The sequence below is a fragment of the Rhinopithecus roxellana genome, chromosome 15 (assembly GCF_007565055.1).
Source record: "Rhinopithecus roxellana isolate Shanxi Qingling chromosome 15, ASM756505v1, whole genome shotgun sequence".
NCBI classification, from domain to species: Eukaryota; Metazoa; Chordata; class Mammalia; order Primates; family Cercopithecidae; genus Rhinopithecus; species Rhinopithecus roxellana.
In genome coordinates, this window is record NC_044563.1 from 126,750,301 (window position 1) to 126,767,790 (window position 17,490).

The window sequence follows — 17,490 nt, forward strand, 5'->3', positions numbered from 1 at the left end:
AACCTGAATGTTAAACATCCAGTTTGCAATTTATTTGCTGAATGATCTAAAGCAAATAGCTTAAACTCTCTCAACTTTAATTATCTTACCAACAGAATGAGAATACCAGCTTGCAGGGTATTTGTGTGAATTAAAACATAAAGTGCCTTAATAAATAATAGCTATCTGCCTTTCAAGTAATCAATACAAAACATTCTACATATAGAACATTCAAATTGTTTGATAACTAAAATACACTAAATACAATTGAGTGGCCATTTGCATTACTGTCAAACTTTATATTTCTGCAATCACTAAAAAAGACTACTCTTAGCAAATGTTTCTAGAACAGTAATCACTGCAAAAGCCCTTTTACTATTTTCAGGCAACAACATTCTGGGAATTCATTGTATACTAGTTGCTATGTGGAGAGAAAATCAGAACCCTGCATTTAAGAAATTTAGAATACAAACAAGAACACAGAACAGTCTTTTGTGCAAAGTAAGCAAATACTTTCTTGTGGATTTAGTCACGAGGAAAAGATCCCAGAGAAGAATGCCAAGAATATAGTAAGTTTAAAATCAGAACAAAATGGGATCAATTAGGAAAAACTATATACAGGAAATACTTTATATGATAGTTGATCCTTTTTATGCTGACTGTAGAGTTTAAAATATATGATAATTCTGCAGTCTTCTGAGTTAAAATTATTCAAGAGCCCATAAGGTTCAGAAATTCAGATGAATACACTGAAAAAATAATTTACCGATATTCCATGATATGTTTAATGTGTTGTTCCTCACTAGCAATTCATAATTCAATACGCTGTGCAAAATTGTAATAAACGATGTGCCCTAAAGCAGCATTTTCCGTCAATCTTTGTACATGTATCCACAACAGATTGCCTTAGATGATTTTTCACTGAATCCACTTTTGCCTTCAGCACACCCAACAAGTAGTAATCAAGAGAGTTCAATCTATTAAAAATATAGTCTCCAGACTTTGTGGTCACTTGAATTTTATTTCTTATAAGATTCACATACTCGAAGTCATATAAGCATTTTAACCATGTATATTATACCAAGTAAAAATGAATACTAAAAATGAGGTAATGGAGAAAACAACAAAATTAGATTTCTTTTGCTTTCAAATAATTCCACACCAAAACATTTTGCTGGAAATGAAGTGATTTTTAATTTATAAATAAAAGACTCTCTAAATGATTTTCAGAATATATTACAAGTTTAGTTTTAAATAGACTTAAATTTATAATAGGTCTTACAATGATTTCAATAAATAGGGACTCCAGAGCACAATGTGGAGGTACAACAATCACGTGTTGACCTCTTAATACTCCAAGGGGATCAAAATATTTTTCAAACACAGAAGGAAACTGGGCTTTGTACAATGCTAGCCCCTAATAGCTATTCTCCTTTATAAACTACAATATTATTGTCAGTTTCGTATACTTTTACTTTATAAAGAACTCCTACAGGAAGAACTTTCTGGAGGTTGTCCCAGATATAAACAGCTACATTTTCAGTCGTGCTATAGGAAAACAAACAAACAAACAAACAAAAATTCAAAATGCAAACAATAAAATTTCATGTTTAATATTTATAGAGAATAGAAATTCTAGTTTTGAAAGATTTAATTAAAACTTCAGAAATCACACAACAATCAAATATTCAAATCATTTCTTGCTTTACAATCTATATAAAGCAAGGTACAGTGCCACCTACCTCACCACATCTGCAAAGTATGGCACATCCATATCCAGATTCTTATGATCAAGGGGTTGCATAATCGCCTCCTAGAGACAAAACCAAGGGAAAATATCATTGGCTCTATTTATGACTCAAATTCCAAATTGTTACACTTATGCCTCTAAACCTCACCTTATCACTTAGCCACTAACTAAATACTTGTAAGTACTAGATTTGAGTCTTACAAAGCAACCTTACAAAATTTTAAGCTGTGAAATAAAGTCAGGCCCAGCTGTTGGTAATGATTAGGAATCCTTGTTACTGAATAAAAAGAGGTGAGAAACCAAAAAGCAGAGAATCCTAGAGCTTTCTCGCAACACAAGCCACTATAACTCAGAATTCAGTTTAACACTCTGTGAATCCTGTCCAAAGAATTAGCACAAATATTTTTCCATAACACTGTCCTGTCACACCTACGGAACAATGCCACAATATCATGAGGACAAAGATCCAGTGACTACTACATTTTATTTTTTTATTTTTATTTATTTATTTTTTTTGAGACGGAGTCTTGCTCTGCCACCCAGGCTGGAGTGCAGTGGCCGGATCTCAGCTCACTGCAAGCTCCGCCTCCTGGGTTTAAGCCATTTTCCTGCCTCAGCCTCCCAAGTAGCTGGGACTACAGGCGCCCGCCACCTCGCCCGGCTAGTTTTTTGTATTTTTTAGTAGAGACGGGGTTTCACCGTGTTAGCCAGGATGGTCTCAATCTCCTGACCTCGTGATCCGCCCGTCTCGGCCTCCCAAAGTGCTGGGATTACAGGCTTGAGCCACCGCGCCCGGCCGACTACTACATTTTATAAAGCAGATCTGACTGAAATTATGTAAGTAGTTCTAAATTTCTGCTATGAGGAGTAATTTAAGAATGGTTCTGGGCTCACAGAAGGAAAAGTACAAATATGTAAACACTATTACTCCCTAATGCTCATGTATATTAACATAATGTTTTTCTCACCATCAGCAAGGATTAAATTGCCTTATTCTTTCTTTGCTTTTTGCTTTTAGCTATTGCAAAAAATCTAGCATTTGTGAAAAAAATCTAGTTTTCCATATGGTGTAGTTTCAAGAAGAGTACATTAATAACAGTAATAGCAATCATTTCTTGAGAAAAACTAGAATCATACAAAGAGTAAGTCCTAGATCAAACGGTTGTTGAAATAGATCCAATGAAGGGATGTTCCACATGAATAGCAAGAAAATAGGTATCTTTGCTTCATCTTCAATCCCAGTTCCAGTCCCAATCTCTCCAGTAAAGCCTCTTATGCAGGACTTTTTGTTTTCTTTTGTTTTATTTTTAGAGACAGGGTCTCTGTCATCCAGGCTGGAGTACAAGTGGCACAATCATAGCTCACTGCAGCCTTGAACTCCTGGGCTCAAGCAATCCTCTCCCCATGCATGGGAGGGTTCTAACTTCACTCTATATGCCACGATGAGTGACTTTCACTCATGAAAGTGTGTGGTGTCCTTCAGGCATACAAAAGCAGAAAACAGTATACAGAACCCCTCCTCCAGTATTTAGTCATATGTTGAGCGCTTTTATGTTGCTTTCTTATCTCTTTCCTTTCTTTCTTTTCTTTTTCATTCTTTTCTTTTCCTTTCTCTTTTTCTTTCTTTCCCCTCCCCTCTAATCTCCTCCCCTCCCCTCTACTCTCCTCCCCTCTCCTCTTCTCCTGTCTCTGTCTCTTTCTCTCTCCCCCACGGCCCCCCTAACCCCTGCCCCATAAATGCACCCAGGCCCTATCTCTATAACTTTCCTAAAGTACTTTGAGCACAGTGCTGTTTCTTCATTCACTCATTCTTTTCCTCATTTATTAAATCAACAGTTATTTAACAACTACTATTCTTCACCTCCTAGAAAAAGTAATGTATACACTCTGTGGGCTACATCTCATTCATCTTTGTATACTTAGCTCACAAACTGATGCAAAGTAGACAAATTTGTTGAATATATGAATAATGTGAAAGAAGTAAACATCACTAATAACATCATTTTAATAAAACAAATGTCAAATTTCAGAACAAAACTAAGCTGCAAGTGAAATGACGGCATAATAAACAGCTGGATGGAAAGAAATCTACTCCCAACTTTGCAAATAACTAGCCACATGATCTGGGGCAAGTCCGTTAACTGTTCAGCATCTCTCAATCTCAATCTATGGATTGAAGAAGTTGTTCTGAATAATCTCCAAAGTCTCCTACAAAGCAAGAATTCTATAATGATACAATCAGTTAAGTTCTTCACTGAACCCCTTGTGTGTTATCTCTATGATGTACTGCTCTGGTGAGTTCATAATAAATCTACAGTGAATAACATGGTGTGGTATCTAAATCTATGATCAAAGGTACAAGGAATATTCAGAGAGAGAAGAGAAGGCTCCAAGGAGAAGGCCAGGAGCAGTGGCTCATGCCTGTAATTCCAGCACTTTGGGAGGTCAAGGCAGGAGGCATTTGAGACCAGCCTAAACAACATAGTCAGACCCCTACCTCTACAAAAAGAAAAATTTGCATTGGCTCTGTGCCTCTTAAAAAAAAAAAGGTAAGTCTCAAGGAGAAAGCTATGTCTTAAAAGAAATGGAGAATTTGTTAACTGAAGGAAATCAGGATATTCCAACAAGGAATACAAGGTGAGCATGTTATATTTCCTCCCATCGCTGTAACACAACTGTGACTAATTTCCGTTAAGTCACCAAAACAACTTTAGAGGCCATGCGAGTAGTTCCTCCAGCTATACCCCAACACCCACATCCAATTCTACTCACAGAGTCATGGAACCTTAGGAGATAACTGGTTGGGGAGGTAGATAGGGGGCCACCAAATGTTATACTTAGGGAATAGCACATAATAAGCACCCAACATGCCATTACCTCCATATGTTTTTTGAGATCAGCCAAATTCATAACCATTCCCGTAGCAGGGTCAATCTAAAGAATAAACAAAGGTGAATATTACTCTCATAGGCTCTCCATATTAAACGGCTGGCAAATTATTAAAGGCAGTACAGTATGCAGAGACTGTGCCCACATTTGCCTTCATCCCAGAGATAATCACTGACCTCAGCATGGAAGCACCATGTACTTCAAGCATCCTTTTCATCGTATAGCCCTTCTACCTGTCCACACACAGCACATTAAAGACAACACTTTGGTAGAGGAGAGGCCTGGAATGGCAGTAGCTCACCACACACACAAATACAAGGGCCAACAATGAAGCAATACTGACTGGAACAGTTTTCAACACAGAATCCACCATACTGGCTGAAAGAGAGCCCAGCAATCTGCAAAACCCACACAAATATTTTCTGCACATACCTCTCCATGTACTGTCACCACAACTATGGAAAGGAAACAAAATACCAAAAAAACAGCATGACTTTCAACAGATTAACATCCAAGCACAAGTTAGCAACATACAAGCACAAGTTGGCAACATAAATTATTAGATCTGTCCCCAAAAGCTATACTTAAATATTTACCCCAAAACATTTGTTATTTTAGTTTAGATTTTTTTTTTTTAATCAACCAAAGCAAGACGCAAGCAAGACAAAGGAGCTTAGTAGGAACTCTGGCTAAGCAGAGGCACTCAGCCAAGGCTGAAAAGGGTGTAAATTCTGCTTATAATGTTAATGCACTAGGGAGCATCAAGATGCTGCTCAATCTCTGCCTGTAGAATTAGAAACTGTACTTGCAGGTGTCCAGCTACACAGCAAGCTCGTCCAATACTGAACAGTACCTTTCTGAACAAGCAATACTACTGGGCCTTAAATCCTATCCCCTTACTCACGTGAATGTATACAAAGTCTAAAGTAATGCTTTGTAAATTAAAAAGTGCTTGTGAAAAGCATTTGAAAAATCTTGGCCAGGCGTGGTGGCTCATGACTGTAATCCCAGCACTTTGGGAGGCCGAGGCGGAGGATAACCTGAGGTCTGGAGTTTGAGAGCAACCTGGCCAACATGGTGAAACCCCATCTCTACGAAAAATACAAAAATTAGCCAGGCGTGGCGGTGGGCAACTGTAATCCCAGTTACTCGGGAGGCTGAGGCTGAAGAATCACTAGAATCTGGGAGGTGGAGGTTGTAGTGAGCAGAGATCACACCACTGCACTCCAGCCTGGGCAAAAAGAGTGCAACTCCGTCTCAAAAAAAAAAAAAAAAAAGAAAAGAAAAAAAAATCTTAATCAGTGTTTTATACATTAATAACTTTTACGAATGTACGTATTTTAGTTCTATACAAATACCATTAGGTATTACATGATAAGTAAGTACGCTGAGACTGAGATACCATAGATTAAGGAAGAGGCAGTAGCTAAACCAGTAATCTTAATCTCCTGACACCTTGTCTAGTCTTTTTTTATGCCACCACCACATACTGTTTTATACTCTATGGCTTATGTAGCTGTTTTTTAAGGCAGGCTGTACCTCAAAGAATCAAGTCTCTTATCCTTGGACAAATTACCTACTTTCTTGGAACACTGCTGTCAAAGCTTTAGACCAAACCTATTTTTCTGCCATACATTACATTCCAAGGCAACATTCCCATTTTGTCAGTCATTATTTACTCAAAGAATAAAATCTAATTTTAACATTAGCCTCAACCACACCTAATCAGAAAGAAATTTATTGTGTACTCTAGGACAAAGAAAAATGCTTTAAAGCATTCATTGTTTTGGTCTGTTTGTAAGAGTTGACAATTGTAAGGTAAAACTTAACACACATCCAACCAAGACAACAGATCCTTTCATTCTGAACTCCCATTTAACTTCTCATTCAAGGCTCAAAGCATTCACACTGTGTCCGTAAGTTTTCCCATTCATTGTGTCTACATTTGCTTAATACTCTTTCCTCCTTACTGAAGGGCTGAAATGTCATCAGTTTTTCTCTCACCTTTATAATTGTGTCCATGGCCATTTGGATTGCTGCATTTCCCAAACAGTTTCAAGTTTTCTTCATCACTCAGAAATTTACTAACCAAAAAAAAAAAAAAAGTCAGCATGACACAAGTATCACATCCAAACCCCCTTCTCTGTTCCTTATATTTATTATTTGCTCTGATCTTTGAAAAGTCTCCCAAGTTTGTTATTACTTTAGCTCACCAAACGGGGAGTCAGAAATCATGTTGATTGTATTACTCATGTATATGTCAGAAACCATGGCATATTCCCTAATTAGAAGACTGTACCATACAAATTAGCACAAACCTTAACTTCAACCCCCTTGTTCCACAGCAGCTGATCTGCTCATGGGACTTCCGCTTTTCAATTCAACATTACTGAGTGCCTACAATGTATTAGGCAAGTGCTGAATGAAATCACAGCATATAATGATAAACATAGATGGTGATCCGCAAAGTGGCTTACTATCTCATTTCTCTCAGAAGCTAAACTACTCATCCAGAAAAAAAAAAAAAATTTTTTTTAATTACATGACCTGGTAAGTCTCCTATTTAACAATTTTGGTTTATACTATGTCTCAACGACTGCCTCATGGGAACTTTACCAATCTGTTGAGGAATATTCAAAGCAGGTGAATTTTTAAAATTACAATCTTTTTCTGTCTCCCACAGAAAATAAAATTGCTCAATGAATGTTTATACTTATACACATCCATTCAATTTTGCATCCTCTATGAGGCCTTACCACCCTCAGGTGTTTATGCCTCTTATTATACAACCCCTTTCTTTTTGAGATCCTCTTTATGATTCCCCCCCAATGTAGTCTGGATGTCTGTCCCCTCCAAATCTCATGTTGAAATGTGATCCCCAGTGTTGGAGGTGGGGCCTAGTGGGAGATGCTTGGCTCATGGGGGTGGATCCCTTATGAATGGCTTGGTGCCCTCCCTGAAGCAACGAGCGAGTTCTGGCTCTATTAGTTAATGGGGGAGCTGGTTGTTAAAAAGAGCCTGGCACCTCCTCTCCTCTCTCTTGCTCCCTCACTTGCACTGTGAGTTGCCTGCTTGCTCCCCCTTCGCCTTCCACCATAAGTGGAAGCTCCCTGAGGCCTCAACAGAAGCAGATGGTGGTGCCATGCTTCTTGTACAGCCTGCAGAACCAAATAAGCCTCTTTTCTTTATAAAACACCAGTCTCACTATTCCTTTACGGCAATGCAAAATGGAATAACACACCCCCACTTTCTCCTGCTCAGCCGCTTCTTGTATTTAAAGTGCTAAAGTCTTTTGCACAAAATTCTCTCAGTGTACCCTCCACAAAATAGGCCAGATTGGAAACCCCATACAAGACCCCTGATGCATCCGTTACCTAGCACAAGCCCTGAGAAGCAAGGAACAAATCCTCGTTTAGCGAATGGAGGGATGAATCCTGATAGCAATGGTCATCCTCATTTCACAGACGACGATACGGAAGGCCAGAGAGTGGAGCTTGTTAGTGAGTGGTAAAATTCCTCAAAATCAACTCTTCAGTGCATGCAAGCGGTATGTACGATCGGGTTTCAAATCCCAACTATGCTGCTTGCTTCGGAAACTGAACGTCTGGGCTCGCTGTTTTTTGTTTTTTGGTTTTTTTTCTCCTAGCCACTAGACCACCAGGGACTGGGTTCATTCTGTCTTTGGTTAAAAAGGGGCTACAACTTGCCTTGTAATTACATTAGATATGGTCGCCAATGCTCCTGGCATACAAGATTAGCTAACATTTACTGGGTGTCTACGCCGCGGCAGGTACTGTGTAACATAGGCGAGTTTAACACCGCTGAGCTTCACAACCCTGTGGTGTACACCAAGGGACTCCTGGGGCAGAGACATTTCTTCGAGTCGCAAAGCTGTATGTGGGCCCCACACCCAAACGTGGGACATCGCCCTCCGCAGTCGGCCCCGTTAACCATCAAGCTCCCCGACCCCTCCAGGGCTGGGGACACTCCAGCCGCCACCGGCTGGGGGCCGACCGAAGACCAGCGAACGCGACCAACGCGCGCCGCCCTCCCTACTCAGCGTCGCCCCAGAAGCCCCGGCGCCCCTCCCGGGCCCGACGTCAGCACGACCCCAGCCCCGCCCCGGTGACGTTCCAGGGCCCGGGGCCTGCCGCCCAGCGCTGCACCTGTGTGCATACTTTACCTGTACAATCGGTGGCTCGCGCTGAAGGAGATGCAGCGGGACACTTGCGCCTGGCGGCGACGGCCGCCACCTGCCATGCTCATCTTCCCGGCGCTGTCTGCACTACTAGGCCAGCACCTCCACCCGCCGCGCGGCCGGTGCCTCCTCCCACCGCGGCTGCGCAGTGAGCTTCAGCGCGCCCCTGGGAAGCGCAGCGCGGCTCCGCTTCCGCTCTGGACAATCCCGGCCTCTGGAGACTGTTAGGGGTGTCTCTCGCTGTCTGAATCTCTTCGGAGAGCAAGAGTTCGGATACCAAAGCAGACCCTGGAGCGGTCAGGGTGGGTGGGAATCCAGTGTCTTTGATCAGTTTGCCCCGCCTGAGGTCACGCCACGTAGTTAGGGCCCGTCTGGGCACACTTTGGGTCCTGAGTGACCTCTCTGAGCCTCCCCTCCCACTCTCTCCTGTAAAGCTCCAGTGGCTGGTGACTCTATCGGATGAGCCCCAGGACCACAGTCCGCTTTATAGACCAAAAGGAGCAGGAATTGAGCCAGGCGCGCGTGGTGGCGCACTCCTGTAGCCCCAGCTATTGAGAAGGAGAGGGATCCCTTCAGCCTAGGAGTCGAACCCAGGCAATAGAGCAAGACCCTCGTTTCTTTTTCTTTTCTTTCTTTATTCTTATTATTTTACTTTAAGTTCTAGGGTACATGTGCACAATGTGCACGTTTGTTACATAGGTACACATATGTCATGTTGGTTTGCTGCACCCATCAACTCGTCATTTACATTAAGTATTTCTCCTAATGCTATCCCTCCTCCAGCCCGCTACTCTGTGACAGGCCCCAGTGTGTGAAGTTCCCCGCCCTGTATCCATGTGTTCTCATTGTTTGATTCCAACCTATGAGTGAGAACATGCGGTGTTTGGTTTTCTGTCCTTGTGATAGTTTGCTGAGAATGATGGTTTCCAGCTTCATCCGTGTCCCTGCAAAGGACATGAATTCATCCTTTTTATGGCTGCACAGTATTCCATGGTGTATATGTGCCACGTTTTCTTAATCCAGTCTATCACTGATGGACATTTGGGTTGGTTCCAAGTCTTTGCAATTGTGAATAGTGCTGCAATAAACATAAAGTGTGCATGTGTCTTTACAGTAGTAGCATGATTTATAATCCTTTGGGTATATACCCAGTAATGGGATCACTGAGTCAAATGGTATTTCTAATCCTAGATCCTTAAGGAATTGCCACACTGTCTTCCACAATGGTTGAACTAATTTACACTCCCACCAAGTGTAAAAGCATTCCTATTTCTCCACATCCTCTCCAACATCTGTTGTTTCCTGACTTTAATGATTGCCATTCTAACTGGCGTGAGATGGTATCTCACTGTGGTTTTGATTTGCATTTATCTGATGACCAGTGATGATAAGCATTTTTTCATGTGTCTGTTGGCTGCATAGATGTCTTCTTTTGAAAAGTGTGTTTGTATCCTTTGCCCGCTTTTTGATGGGGTTGATTTTTTTCTTGTAAATTTGTTTAAGCTCTTTGTAGATTCTGGATATTAACCCTTTTGTCAGATGGGTAGATTGCAAAAATTTTCTCCTATTCTGTAGGTTTCCTGTTCACTCTGATGGTAGTTTCTTTTGCCATGCAGAAGCTCTTTAGTTTAATTAGATCCCATTTGTCTATTTTGGCTTTTGTTGCCATTGCTTTAGATGTTTTAGTCATGCCCATGCCTACGTCCTGAATGGTATTACCTAGGTTTTCGTCTAGGGTTTTTATGGTTTTCGGTCTAAATAAGTCTTTAATCCATCTTGAGTTAATTTTTGTATAAGGTGTAAGGAAGGGAGTCAGTTTCAGCTTTCTACATATGGCTAGCCAGTTTTCCCAGCACTATTTATTTAATAGGGAATCATTTCCCCATTTCTTGTTTTTATCAAGTTTGTCAAAGATCAGATGGTTATAGATGTGTGGTGTTATTTCTGAGGCCTCTGTTGTGTTCCATTGGTCTATATATCTGTTTTGGTACCCATACCATGCTGTTTTAGTTACTGTAGCCTTGTAGTATAGTTTGAAGTCAGGTAGCATGATGCCTCCAGCTTTGTTCTTTTTGCATAGGATTAAGACCCTCATTTCTTTAAAAAATTTTTTTAGAAGAACAGGAATTTGAGAGCACAAATAGGACCATGTGGCAACAGTCCTTTGGACTGTTGTGTAATGACTCTTACTAAGGAAAATTCTAAAGCTATTCTTATCCACAAGTGTGTATGGACCCATTTATCACTCTGGGTGGCATAGTGTGAACAAAGGCACCCCTGAACACATATTAGCAATTCTTCTGCCAGTGTAGAGATATTGAGAGTGAAAAGATCTTGTTTCCTCACATCTACTCACAAGGGTGTCCAAACTACACACAGTTCCTAGAATCATGTCACCTCTTGCTTCCATTCATTCTTTCATTAAATATTTATTGGGAATCTACTATGTGGCTGGCATTGTTCCAGGTACTGGGGAGGACAGCTCCACTGTATATGAGAAAAATCAAATGATGAAAAGCAGGACAAGTCAGTGATTAATAACAGACTTGGAAAAGTTTTCTTTAAAAAGAAAGATAAAATCATGGGGGTAATAGAAATAAGCTCAAATGATGATTTCCCTCAAATATCTCCTACTTATAGCTCTATATTCTGTTTGCTCTGCACTAAACTACTAACAGGTTATTTAGCAAACACTCTCCATACATTTTCAGATGTTTGTCTCATCTACCCCATTGTACTGTAAAGAAAAAACTTCAAAGAACATTTAGAGATTTTTGAGATAGACTATTTAATTCAATACTTTCACTTTACAGATAAGAAAATACAGCCCCAGATAAGTGAATTACTATTGCGAGATCACTCAGAACAGAAACATTATTTCCCAGGTATGGACTATCTCAGTGATAAATACTCTCTAGCAGTCAGTGGTTACACAAATAGTTGCTCATTCCAAAACCAGCTTAAAGAATCAAAATAAAATGAAAGAGTAAGAGAAATTTCTGCAAAATTATTTTTATTAATAATACTTGTTTGTTTTAGTAAAATATTTCACTGCATTTGCAGAGTTGAAGTTTAACCTGTTTGGAAATAGGATTGTTGCACATGTATTGAGATGAGGTCTTTAGTATGAGCCCTAATCCAATGTGACTGATGTTCTTGTAGAAAGGGGAAACTTGAACTCAAAAACTGACACATGCAGAGGGAAGATGATGTGAAGACACGGACAACACCATCTGCAAGCCCAGAAGAGGGAACTGGAACAGATCTTTCTTCAAAGCCCTTAGAAGGAACAAACCAACTTTGATTTTAGACTTCTAGCCTCCAGAATCGTGAGACAATTCATTTCTGTTAAGACCTCTGTGGTACTTTGTTATGGCAGCCATAGCAGACTAACACACTAACCAATAAGCAAATAACATTCCTTTTAACTTTCAGTTCTTTGAGATCAACGGCCATTTAGGTATAGTTCCCACTTCACTCTTGCAACATTTACTGGCTTGTGCTTGGCTGCATTGTCTCAGAAGGCTAACTTCTATTAAAAGATCCCATAAGGGCCCCTGGCCAGGCTTCCTGCCTCAATTCCCCTGCTGTCTTCAGGGGCAGGTGGCAGGCATGGGTACCTGCATTTCACTGGAGTGGTTTCTTGGATCTCTGAGGGGAAGGAACAGCAGAAGAGGCCCTTCTTCCTCACCCAAGATGAAGGGTGGTTGGGGCCAGGAGTTTGGACCCTCCAGGTCTTGCGGGAAGAGCTGGGTAATACCTGGTGTCTGCGTGATTCTCTGCAGCCCCTTCACCTCTTCAGGGACCACTCATCCTCCTTTCAGCCCCCTTTATGGGGGCTGGGCAGCTGTGGAGCCAGCCATAGAGGCTCTTACAGAAGTGAGGCCTAGAGTGGCCTGCACCAAGTAGCAGGGTCAGGGTTCATGTGCTCCTCCTCCTGCCACAGGGGCTGCACATCCCATTGCCCCACTACTGCTTTCTGTCTCCCTCTGTCTAGCTTCCAGGGCAGGGAGCAAGCCCCACTTAGGGCTGCAGGCAGTCTGGCCTGTGCCAGCATGGGCTCCTGTGCCCACCAGCCTCACAGGTGCTGTGCTTTGTGCTCTTGGCTGCTGTGCTGGGACAGAATGGGATGCCAGGAAGAGAAGAAAGGGGGTACAGTCTGAGGCCACCACCCCCCTTCCTATCTAAGGGAGGGCTAAAGACAAGGGGCTGGCATTCACTGGGCAACAGAAAGGAGAGGCCCCCTGTCCCTCCTTTTGCCCTCCCCAGGACTAAAGACCCGGAGGGGCTGGGTGTGGGGCTGGCTTTTGGAGTGTCGAGGTGAATATGTGGGAGCAGAGATCATGAATAACTCAGGGCAGTGAACGGTGCACCAAGAGCAGGGCTGTGTGTGGGAGGCTGCGGTCAAGATTGCTTCAGCTCCTCCCCCTCAGGCTGGGAGGACAGCACAGGCTGGCGGCTGAGGGTGGAGGGTCTCAGCTCTGCTGCCCCCACCCCAGCACTAGCCTAGCTTCCCAAGCTGTGGCTTAGAGGATAGTTGGCTTCCTGCCTCTCTACTGTAAAGCAGCAAGTCTGGGAAATCCTGGGGTGAGTGGAGTCACCCCACTCCTAGTTGCTGGCAGAGACTGAGACTAAAGCATCACTTAATAAACCTCCCAAGCCCCCACCAAAAAAAAGATCCCATAAGATACTCCAATGGACAGATATTGGCAAGGCAGGCCCCATATCTATCACCTTCCAGTCCTCATTCACTTATTAAGTTAAAAAAAAAAAAAAGAAGTGTTTATTTAACATCTACTGAATGCCAAGTGCACTGCTAAGTGCCAGGGGCGCAGTATGAGTAACAAACACATGGTCCCTGTCGTCATACAGTCCAAGCTAGTGAGGGAGCTAAACACAGAAATAAATCATGATAAACTAAAAAAAACCCACTAATTCTCCCTCAGGAAGTAAAAGGAGGCTTCAAAGAAAAGATGACTTTTGAGCTGGATTTTAAGGTTCACCAGGTAGATAAGGGAATTCCAGGAAGAGAAGATAATGTAAGCAAAGGAAATGTGGAAAAGTACAGCTTGTTTAGTGCATATTGACGAGTTCTTGGCTACAATGGGGAGATAGGTGAGAGGTAAGATTGGAAACATTGACTGGGGACCAAATTATTGAAAGGCCCTTGAATGCCATTTAAGTATAAAGGAAAGGAAGCTTCACCCCCTTATCTCCCTCTTAGCTCCCCACAAAAAGGGAATTTTCATCTGCTTAAATCACATTTCCAGGCACTGGTCGGGCCTTGTTTACTCACAAGCAGGCCTACAATGTGTTAAAAGTACCACACATAGTGTTGCTTACTCTCCAAAGCTATCCTCAGAGGAAAAAAAAAAAAAAAATCAAGCCAAAGCTCTCCCCTACTCCCACCCTGCCCCAAGGTGGCCTAGCTGGCTGGTTCATATGTTTTTCTACTGCTTGCCTCCTGTGGAGGACCCAACCTGCCCATTTGCCTCTTCCTTTTCCCCTCAATTGTGCACCACTTATTCCCTTTCCTTGAATCCTCAGACACTGGCTAGTGGTAAGAGTTGGGCTTAGGGAGAAGAAGAGGCGCAGCCTATGCTTTGGGTCTTGGTCATATGCTCACCTAATTTTACCAGAACTTTCTCCCTTGGATTACTGGCATATGTGCCTAGATTATAACATGCCACAGATCCTTTTTTGTCTTCTCCTTCGGGAAACAGAGAGCAGAGCCAAGGCAGAATTCAGGTATCCTTACGTCAAAATCTTATGATTATACTGCTATCCTTCATGTCTGAACTTCATTCCCTGTGTATTAAGACAGATATTTATAAACAGAGGAAAGATGTGACAGATCTATGGACTTGCCAGAGGTCATCCAGAGTCTCCTTCACCCTTCAGATCTAGGAAGATCAATCAAATCTCCATGTTTTGTCTGAGGAAGTACAATGAATGCCTTTTGAGGGACTTGTGTGAAAGGAAACAGTGGGGGACTTACACTCTCGGTTACCTGAGGCTCTTTGCTCCTGCATCTGCTGTATTCCTTCTGTTTAGGCATCTTCTTGCCATTCTAAACCTGCTACTATGTTCTGCATCTCACAAACCCAGACATGGAACTCAGCCCTTTTACTTTATTGCCACAGTGCAAAACCCCACACGTGGCATTTGCATGTATGGAACACATTACTAAAGAAGAAAGGGTCTGTGAAGTTTGAAGTGACTCTTAAGGAAAATTAGACAGGAAACTATGTTAGTCCAGGACCGTGCAGAGAGCCTAACCATGAGTTCAAAGTGCCCCATATTGTATGTCTGGGGGTCTTCTCCAGAGCATTCACCATGCAGAAGGAGCATAAACAGTTTAACTGGTCCTGGAATTGAGTTCAGCAGAGGGAAGGGAATGTAACTGAAGGAAAGGGGAACAAGGGATTTTGGGGGTGTTGGCAAGAGTGTGGTTTAAGTGACAGACCTTGCCTGCTTACAGCTGTTGGTAAGAACAGGCAGGGTTTAGAAATGTGGAGATTATATGGTCTCTAGTGCCACCTGTTGTCCAATTAAATGAAGAACTACTGACTTGTCAACAATCCCTGAGAACTATACACCTAGAGATTAGAAGAAATGCCTGATTTTAATGATGTTCCTCAAAATAACCTCCCAAAGCAGAGCTGAGGGTGGGGTGGGGGTAGTGGGTGGTCCATAGGAGGTTGTGCAATTGCAGTAGCACCTACTGTGGACAGCAGAGAAAAAAACAGTTTAGAAGAAGCTTCCATGCAGGATATAGCCAGCTTCCTGTCTTCTGAGTATCTTAGGACCAATGGTGACAGGCAGACTGTGATGGAAAGAATGAAGTGCTTTTCAGATTTATATTCAAAGTCTACTATCTATGATCATTTGTATTTCCTCTCCTAGGACCTCTGTCACCCACCTATCCCATGATGGTAATTGACAGGGCAGGAGCACCTTTATTTTGGACAAACCACCACTTTAAGTTCCAACTCCCTTTCTAGCCTCATGTGTTTCAAGGAAATCACTTCTAACTACAAGCAAACAGAAAAAGCAGCCAGTAAAACACAAATAAAACTGCTCGGGCACAGAGGAAGTAGGGGGAAAGTCTCTTGGGTAACTGCCAAATTTCACCCTCATACAATGGGCCCCAGTAAAACAGTGGGCCTTAATAAGGACATTCCTCTCCCTTCAGGGGCACTAAGATAGGGAAGCTAAAAGCATACTTGGGGGGTATGCCTGCAACTGAAAACAACAACAACAATAACACGCACAACTCTCCCTCCCAAATAAGCACAACAAAGAAACACAGAAGCAGTCCAAGCCTCTAATAAACTCTCCCACCCTGAATCCTTAAAAACTCTTAGTCTGTAAAAAAAAAGTTTGCCTCTAACCTAACTCAGTCAGAAGGCTCCTCTCGGGTTTGTTTTCTCTAAAATAAACCTGTCTTATCTGGCAAGCACCTTTCATGTTTCTTTTGTCTTTCTTTAATTATTTCGGTAATGACCAAAATACATGAATTTTTCTTTCATGTATTCTTATTATTATGTAGAGGAAAATATATCCAATAAATGAAATTTAAAACTCTCTTCGAAAGGTTGTATCAATACTTTCTTAATTATTTCAAGGACGAGCCCTAAAATATATATATAAAACCATAGTTATCTTATGAATTCTGCTTTGTGGTGTTTTTTCTTAAGAAACATGAGTGCCGGCCGGGTGCGGTGGCTCATGCCTGCAATCCTAGCACTTTGGGAGGCTGAGGTGGGCGGATCACAAGGTTAGGAGATTGAGATCATCCTGGCAAACACAGTGAAACCCCATCTCTACTAAAAATACAAAAAAATTAGCCAGGCATGGTGGCGTGCACTTGTAGTCCCAGCTACTCGGGAGGCTGAGGCAGGAGGATGGCGTGAACCTGGGAGGCGAAGCTTGCAGTAAGCCAAGATCACACCACTGCACTGCAGCCTGGGTGACAGAGTGAGACTCCGTCTCAAAAAAAAAAAAGAAAGAAAAAAACATGAGTGCCAAAGTTTTATTTGTTCATTTCTTACATTTGAAATATTCTTCAATGACATCCTTGGCTTAAGATTCTTTGACATAGTCCTTAACTACTGCACAACTGCAGCCAACCACTTTTCGGGGGTTTCCCTCTCAGTTTTACAGAGGCCTACCCATTCCCCTGGTTTCTCGTTGTCATCAGTCTTAATTAGGGTGAGTTGGTGTTCAGCACCATGGGCCTCCACCAACTTGACATACATAGGCTCATTGCAGTTGGGTGCAGGCAGACAAAGGTGGGCTTGGTGCTTGTCTAAGGCTTTGGCAGCTTCACAAATTGCACATGCTAGGCCATCATGGGTGAGGGCAGTCTTCCGCACCTCTTATAAAGTAATGTTAATGGCCATGACACCTCCAGCAGCAATGTCTCCGTTGGCCATGATGGTGTATTAAAGGTAAAACAGAACCTCATATGCACTCGAGCCTCTGCCATGGCGTGACTTGGCAGTGGCAAGGAAATAGTGAATTATGGTTTTAACAGAAATTTTTAAACCAAATGTCTATTTGGGACATTGGCTTGGGAGGCACAGTGCCCTTTATGCTCTGTCTTTTCTTTTTTTTTTTTTTTTTGAGACGGAGTCTCGCTCTGTCGCCCAGGCTGGAGTGCAGTGGCCTG

The 17,490-nt window shown here is 42.2% G+C and overlaps 2 protein-coding genes and 1 pseudogene across 5 annotated transcripts in view; all 3 read right to left on the reverse strand.

Moving 5' to 3' along the window:
* Nucleotides 1-985: 985 nt before the first annotated feature.
* On the reverse strand, nucleotides 986-8,957 carry PTS (6-pyruvoyltetrahydropterin synthase). The gene is made up of 6 exons (XM_010382363.2): nucleotides 8,802-8,957; nucleotides 6,623-6,702; nucleotides 5,051-5,073; nucleotides 4,607-4,663; nucleotides 1,722-1,792; nucleotides 986-1,527 (listed from the first exon to the last, which is right to left on the reverse strand). The coding sequence occupies exons 1-6, from the start codon at nucleotides 8,882-8,884 to the stop codon at nucleotides 1,404-1,406; spliced, it is 438 nt and encodes a 145-aa protein (XP_010380665.1). The 5' UTR covers nucleotides 8,885-8,957; the 3' UTR covers nucleotides 986-1,403.
* A 1,657-nt stretch (nucleotides 8,958-10,614) lies between these two features.
* Nucleotides 10,615-17,490, reverse strand: part of BCO2 (beta-carotene oxygenase 2) — a 50,118-nt gene continuing 43,242 nt past the window's right edge. For 2 of the 4 annotated variants that reach the window (XM_010382362.2, XM_030917514.1), the window contains one exon: nucleotides 14,248-15,642. The gene's annotated coding sequence lies outside the window, so the exon portion shown is untranslated. Of the gene's footprint in view, nucleotides 11,376-11,601; nucleotides 12,096-14,247; nucleotides 15,643-17,490 lie in introns of those variants that run through there. The other 2 variants (XM_030917513.1, XM_030917512.1) reach the window with 2 other exon arrangements.
* On the reverse strand, nucleotides 16,860-17,490 carry LOC115893514 (annotated as a pseudogene).

Excerpts from the sequence above, each read along its gene's own strand:
- PTS (XM_010382363.2), bottom strand. The coding sequence starts at position 8,884 with ATGAGCATGGCAGGTGGCGGCCGTCGCCGCCAGGCGCAAGTGTCCCGC. Across the intron at positions 6,703-8,801 it reads GCGAGCCACCGATTGTACAG|TAAATTTCTGAGTGATGAAG; the intron begins GTAAAGTATGCA and ends TTTTTTGGTTAG. Across the intron at positions 5,074-6,622 it reads CCATGGACACAATTATAAAG|TTGTGGTGACAGTACATGGA; the intron begins GTGAGAGAAAAA and ends TCCTTTCCATAG.